At 32.6% G+C, this 8,098-nt stretch overlaps 1 protein-coding gene across 1 annotated transcript; it reads right to left on the bottom strand.

Annotated features, from left to right (window-relative positions):
- Positions 1 to 2,262: 2,262 nt before the first annotated feature.
- On the bottom strand, positions 2,263 to 2,754 carry LOC141686178 (uncharacterized). Its single transcript, XM_074491228.1, has 2 exons — positions 2,554 to 2,754; positions 2,263 to 2,490 (listed from the first exon to the last, which is right to left on the bottom strand). Exons 1-2 carry the CDS (start codon positions 2,752 to 2,754, stop codon positions 2,263 to 2,265), a joined length of 429 nt encoding a protein of 142 aa, XP_074347329.1.
- Positions 2,755 to 8,098: the final 5,344 nt, after the last annotated feature.

The raw sequence follows: 8,098 nt of genomic DNA on the forward strand, positions 1-8,098 counted from the left end.
ATTTTCTAATTTGATTTCGCATACTTAGTTAGATTTTATTTACTTATTAACTAAATTGGTTTTATTTCTAAATCGGATAATAAAATTCAATTTTTGAAAAAACAATCGCTAAGCCATAGATAAGTAGGAATTTATTTTCATTATTAAAAGTTTTTATATTATTACCAAAAATTTTAGTTTCAAATGACAAATGTCTGCGTTAAATATTTAAAGGACACCTATCTCGACGTGGTGCTTTTAAAATATAATTTTGCTTAACTTAAATTTTTAATTTTCATATTATTTGCCGTACTTGAGAAAGAACTTACGATCTATTTTTGGGACGTACGGAAAAGCATAAGTGCTAAAAAAAGTTGTAGGTTTGAAATAGGGTGGGATAATTTTATTTCAAAATAACAATTTGATTACTGATGAACATCTACTTTTCATTTTGTTGGAAACTTTAATTTCGTTATAACAATTGTATCTGTTTGAACTTTAATATCAGAACTATCTATTCAGTGATATATTTTGCCTCTACAAATAAAATATGTGTATGTGTAGGAATAAAATCCGATATTAAATTTGTAAACCTATTAATATTCTTAAGTATTACATCTTTAAAGTTAAATTTTTAATTTCATGTTTTAATAATATAAATTTGAGGGCACTAATTGAAAAGCTGTATATCGTGACCTTTACATACTCTTTTGCATAATATTTTAAATATATTATATTGCAGAATATTACTATGTACTTACATTCAAATTTTTACTAAATATTTACATATCTTATGAAATTGAATAAATAAAAATAATTTTTATAATTATAAAACGAATAATTTTTGAGTACTTGTATTCCATTGGACAAATAGTATAGATTATGAGAAGATGAGTGTAGTTGATCCTTAATATTAAAAATTTCTCAATTTAAACTTAATCCTCAATTTATGGGTGTTAGTATATTTACATACTAAACATAAGCATCTGTTTACAAAAAAAACATAAGCATTTGATAAAAAAATAAAACATAAGCATTTGGTTTGTATATTTTCGGCTCTTTGTCTAAATTCATTTTTTTACAAAAATTTTACAAGGATAGAGGCAGTTTTTACATTTATGTTCAATTTAAAAAGTGTATTAAGCATAATTTTTAGTTTATATATGACTAAAAGTTTTCTTTTGAGTTATTTATAAAAAATGTAAATATATAAAAAGATACACAAATTCAATATTTCCTTTTTTCTTTGTTTTATTTTCAATTTGACAAAGATAAAATATTAAAATGGTATGAGAAGTAGTTAGTTTGCAACATAACAATATGATTAAAAAATTAGGAAATATTAGTTCAAAGAATTTGGAAATAATTTCTCATTTATACTTCTTATACTTTAGCATTTAAAATAAGACTAAAATGCATAACGTGTACTCGAGATTTAGCAAAAATGCAGATTATGTACCTCTGTTCTAATAAATTGCAAACAGTGTACCTGAAGTTTTAAAATTGCTGCAGAACGTGTACGGCCGTTAACTTGTAACTAACATCGTTAGTAAGAAATGAAAGAAAGAGTGGTATATTTGCATTTTGTCCAAGTAACTAACGGGTATAAACTTTATAAACTCTCTTCTCTCTTCTCTGTACTTTCCCCAAATCAAAAACTCTAACCCTTACACACAATTGAGCTAAAAATCAAAATATTCAATGGCTGATTATTGTACTTATGGTCGCATTGTTGTCCAGAGAACAGCTTGGACAGAGGCTAATGCTGGAATGGGGTTCCCTTGGTGTGTTCAAGGTAGGAAGGGCTGCAACTATTTTCGGTGGATTGATGAACCTATTTGTCATCGAGGTCGAGTGGTAACTTGTGGCTTACGAGCTAGATTGAGAGCTCTTGAAGCAGACCATATCAACAATCCAATGTTGGTCGATGAAGACATCCAAGATAAAGTTCAGAGGAATGGTTGTTCAAAACATTATTATGTAACTATTTCAATGTTATTCATTATTTTTCTGATTTTTTGTGGTGTGTTTGGTAATGTGAAAGAAGTATATTTAGAATAAGGATGTTGATGTTGTAATGAGGATTGTAATGTCTTGTTGTTGTATATTGGTAATGAAATGTTGAATTGGTAATGAAATTTGTGATTCTTCTCAACTTTGCATACACAGATCATAGCATAAGTAAAGAAGAAAAATTGTTAAATAAAAAGCCATTTATTTTGATAATAATGCAGATAATATATGGCTTAATTCGGGAATAACTAAAATGATAGTAGAAGCATTTCAAGCCATCTTGTCTGCAAGCAAGAGGCCCTGTATGGATGATGGTGGCACAATAACATCCTCAAGGCCACCATGATCATTGATTGCCTCATTGGCAAGAGCAGCAACAGGTGCATTTGAGGTGCTGGGGATGTGCACAACATCACAGAAATCCCACTTCTCATACATGATCTTCCTGATCATCAACACCAAATCAAACATGTCATAGTCTTCATCAGGGTTGTTCACCTGGTCTACAACTTATTCATTCTCACACTCAACAATGACAGTCATACTTCCCCTCTCCTATACCATCTTCAAACCATACCAGATGGACCACTGTTCTGCAGTCATTGGCACTGCCAACCCAATCATACTCTTGCACCCTTTCATCCAGTTTCCATTTGAGTCTCTCATTATGCATGCCACAGAAGCCCTCATGTGAGACCTAAGAAAGGAACCCTTGACATTGACCTTGACAGTCCCTACAGCAGGCTTACTCCAAGTAGACATATTATTGTAAATAAAGTAGATAAACTGTATAGGTGTTTGTATGAATGGAAAAGCAATGCACAAAGTAGTGAATTTATATGAAGAAAAACTCAAATGCATATTGTATCAACCAACAGGGGTAACAACCACTTTTATTAAGACTTGATATAGTCAAAAACTTGGTAAAATAACTGTCAATTCCCAATACAAGCACTTGAAATGCAGTCAAAGTAAGGACTACCTAGCATTGGCCTAAAAAATAGCCTATCACATTAATACCAACCTATGTTAATATAAAAAAGTATGTTACAAACTTAACAATTATGAAAATTGTTACAAAAGTAACATAAATACCATCCATTTAATGGATGCAAAAAATGCATAGACTGCCAAAAATCAGTAACAAATATAATTGGTTAAATCTTCCAGGGAGGCTTGGCGCTTGATTTTTCCTTTCTTGCCCTAACAGCTGCTTCCAAATTTTTCAAGTTAGTGGTGCAATTAACTGAAGTGTTAAATCTGTTTGGTTGGATTCCAAGAGGGGTGTTTGATATAGCTGATGTAGGTTGAGAGTAGGTAGTAAAGATCCCACCTTGATTTTCAGTAACATTAATAACTCCCACCTTGGCCTTTTTCTTTAAATTTGCAGATTTTAGCTGTGCTGGCCTCTCTTCCCTCCCTACAACTACAGCCTTTGAGTTTTTGAAAATTGCATGCTTCTTAATAGGTGCAGAGTTTGTAGCATTTGACTTTGTAGTAGTTGGAGTAGCACTACCATTGGACATATCTACTTTCTGTAAATAATCACAAATTATCTTAATGTACTTAACATGATGTAGGTAAAAAATATAATGTACTTAGCAAATTGTAGGTAAAAAAGATCACCTTTTTTGGACAGCTCCTTGCATTATGCTTTTCTTGTCCACAATAGCTACATTTTACAGTGCTATTCTTCTTCACAAGCTTTGTACCATCAGATTTATCTTGTTTAGGATCATTTCTACAGTCCTTTTTCTTCTTAGGTCTACCAGGAGCTATCTTTACCAAAGGGGGTAGAATATTTGGATTTCCAGTTACTTGATCCAAGTATTGCTCAGAATTTATAGGTTCAAGTGTGTGTGTAGCATGACAGAAATATGGCCTTAGTATATGTCTTGTGAATGTGCTCTGAAATTTCCAAGTTCCTCCATTTTATACATGCACATGCATGATAACATGGAAGTCCGGTTAGTTGGTAATTCCTGCATGCACAAGTGTGGTTTTCCATGTCTACCACCATTTCATGACCACCATCTGTCACAGTTACCAAATATGTGGCCTTCCCAGACCATTGCGCCATACACCCTCCAATAAAGCTCATTGATCTAACAAAACATGAATTAATATTAAAATTTTATCACTATATTATTACATAACTATGGATGAATGACCACTTACTTGTTAACTTTCCTCATGGCACCGGGACATATAGGGTTTAAAGAGTAAGTTTTTAGCATCTTGTCTCTCCTAATCTGAATTCTAACCATAGCACTCTTATGTAAACCTTGTAAAAGACCAATGATGGGAAATCCCTATATTGTCTGATACTGTTGTTGAAAACATCACAATGGTTATTCACAAACATATCTGATAGAGAAAATATCCTAAATACACTTCTAGTCCATTGTGATTTAGGTTTTTCCATCAACCAGTTGTAGCACTTCTTTGATAGCTGCATGATAAAGTTAATTAAATTGTGCAGTTAGTTAGGTCATAGATAAGCTAAAACATAAATCTTAACCTTTTTTAACTCATCCATATGTTTGTTGAACATGTAGTCTGTTGTAGCCCTTGCTACAAGCCACATAAGCTTTTTCAAAATGATTCCTTTATGATCTTTCACCATGTTCCTATAAAGGTGCATAACACAAAATCTGTGTTCAGAGTTTGGCACCACTTATGTCAATGTATTGATCAACCCCTGAAATAATTATAAAGGTAAGTTATAATGTCAATTAATAAACCATGAAATGTCAAATAAAGGTCTAGTTACCTTTTGCCTATCAGAAATGAATGTCCAGGATGCAGAATTGACCACACCAACATCAGTTACCAATAGATTTATGAACCAATTCCAGCTTTCTGAATTCTCTGCCTCAACAATGGCCCAACAAATAGGGTACATCCCATCATTAGAGTCACACCCAACTGCTGTCAATAATTGACCTCCATAAGGTCCCTTGAGATGGCAACCATCCAACCCAATTATAGGTCTGCAACCTATATTAAATCCTTTCTTAATAGGTCCTAAACAAACATATATTCTTTTAAATCTTCTTCCCTCCAATCCAATCTGTTCTTCTTCTAATACAACATCAACTGTGGATTCAGGCATAGCCTTTTTCACTTCATTCACATAATTCCATAATTTACCATATTGTTGAATATGATCACCCTTAATATTCTACAATGCCAACCTCTTAGCCCTTCCTACCATATAGATGTTAACATTACAATGCCAATCATTAATTATCTTCTTCTGAAATGCAGAGATTGGCCAAGTGGGATTCATCCTAAGGTCATTCTCATAATGTTTAGCTAACCACCCCATAGTAATTTGTTTTTGTTCAAAGGTAGGTGCACAAGTATGCTTCTTGAAATAAGTCTTCACCTGGTATGTAGAAGTGCTCTGTATTTTAGTGGCATAGATTTTCCACTTACATCCACTACCAAGACATACAAATCTAACTCTCACTCCAAAATTTCTTACCAGCTTTATTGCTCTCATGTGCACAATGACATACTTTCTCACTGCTGCCCTAAATAAAGCTGCACCAGTGAACAACATTCTCAACTCAAATTGTGGATCTCCCATATTTGTCTCCTCATTAAAAATAGGATACTTCAATTCCTCTTCATCAGTCCTATTTCCAGCCATTCTCTCATCTTCACTACCAGCATACTCACTAAAGTCGAATACATCACCTAAGTTTTGTTCATCTTCATTCAATAATCCTGTCATTGTTGAGACATCAAATGCACACATACCATAATGTCTATCCTTTTCATCAGCACACTTGTCTTTTTTGAACTCGCCATTTTTAAAAGCTGTTACATCTTCATCTGTTGAGTCCATGTTTGAGCTGTCACCATGTAAGCTGTTGCCATCACTATGATGATCACTATGATCATCAACTAATTTATTTCCAAAGTTAGGCTCTACAATATCTTCATGATCACTGAAGTCTTTATATATACCTTTAAGTTCAAATAATTGCTACAATTCTTCTTTCTCATATGCAATATGTCTAGGATCATTTACATAAACTAGGTCATCCAAATGCACCTGTGATGGTATATATGCTTCAATAACAGCATATACATGTATGATTCTACTGCAATCCAGAACATCACACATTTGCAAAACATGAGCATCACTTGATAAAGGCTTCAAATTGCTCTCTAAATCACCATTTGGAACCTTGTAAAACACCTCACAAACAAATATTGATTCACCACATTCAGTTAACATATTACCTATCTCTAAAAAGCTCATCTCATCCACATCACAGTTGTCTACATATCTTATTTGTCCACCAACATAATTTCTAGGATTTAGTTCAAATTGACCACCAATGTGCAATTTTAAGGAAAATTTATCAAGAGAATCTGCATAAATATGAAAAGGTGGCAGAAACACATAGTAAGCAAACATATTCACTGTGTTCTTCAAACCCTAATCCTCTTACAAACACAAAAATCACACTTTTCTATAACACATATGCAAACATGATGGTTATAGTTATATGAGACAATATTACAGATAATATCATATTATACAAGTAAAAATTAAAATTATATCACTTCAAACTCACTACTGCAATCAAGGAAAAAAAACATGAAACAAGATTAAGCAAGGGACTGACTACTGTAATCGGGTGCTTCCTTCGGGGAGTATACATCATTTTCAGCTACAGGACGCACAGACCATGCCATGGGAAATTCAGCAAGAACCTTGGAAATTAAGACATAAAGAAGATTAAGAGAGAATCAGGAAGAGTAAAGTAGGAGATTGGCGCCAAATTACCTCCAGCAAGTGCTTATATGGTACAATAATGCATATTCTGCTACAATTACAAGAACACCCTTCACAATCAGCTTTATTTACTAACGGGAGTAACAACTAAGTTGACGGGCATTCACAGTCCGCAGAGGATCATCAACTGGAGGTACACAATCTGCAATTTGAAAGAATGAAGGTATACACTCTGCATTTTGTTGATACTGCAGGTACACACTCTGCATTTTAGTCTTAAAATAATTCTAAATTATCATTCAGATCCTTATTCGAACAGAAGAAACTACCAATGATTTTAAGTAACTATAGAGAAATATTGTTGTATGTATAAAATTCAGCTTGTCATAAAAAAAGGTAGTCGTTGATTAATGATATTGTAAAGAGGGATTACACCATGAAGAACAATCAATTTATTGATTTGTGCCCCGAGATTGATAGATGCAGAAACTGTGGATGCAAATGCACCTCATCCTAGTTGCAAATGCACTTGTGCCAATACTAAAATCTAAGCAATTATGATCTCTCCGGGTAAACTCACAAAAAAGGATTTAAAACACAGTTGCTTAAACTGTAAAAAAAAGTATACCATTATCATTTAGCACATAATTTTCAAGGGGAGGTGCACAAGGTTGTGTCCTATTGCATGAAAATATATATAAAGAATACATAAATTTACAGTTTAACAAATTAACATTTCGACCGGTAGAGTACTCACAAAACATTCAGACTTATAAAAACTCAAAATCAAACAGTTGGACAAATGATAATGATAGAGGTGAACTTGAAACCGACAAACATCTAGATATAGTATTTGTATCTTTTGAAATAATTTTTTTTAATATCTTGCTTATGTCTGTTGTCTTTGTTAAGAATTTCAGTGCTCCGGTTGAAAATGTCCGAAAGTTGTACACTTAAGATACAATTATCTCTGACCAAAGTGCCAGAGGTATATGAATCTTAAATTGAGGATATCTAACGAGTAAACCTGCAATAGAGTAGGATCAAAGTTGTTTTCATGTTGTTGTAACACTCATAAAAATTAATTACATAAGGGTATATGAACTTACCTTCATTTAAGAGTAACATTAACCTCATTAAAAATCTGTCTCCCGCATTTTTCCCTTTTATTATCTAAAGTTATATATGCGGAACAAAACTAAAATATTTGTTTAGATAGCAACACAAACTCAAAATTTTAGTATTAATAACAGAATTGAAAAACTACAAATATTAGAGTGAAATGAAGTAAAATTATCAAGTTTTAAGTGATTATAATTCTGAACATTTTCCATTTTTGTAATGGTACAA

The sequence above is a fragment of the Apium graveolens genome, chromosome 9, assembly GCF_009905375.1.
Source record: "Apium graveolens cultivar Ventura chromosome 9, ASM990537v1, whole genome shotgun sequence".
Taxonomy (NCBI): Eukaryota; Viridiplantae; Streptophyta; class Magnoliopsida; order Apiales; family Apiaceae; genus Apium; species Apium graveolens.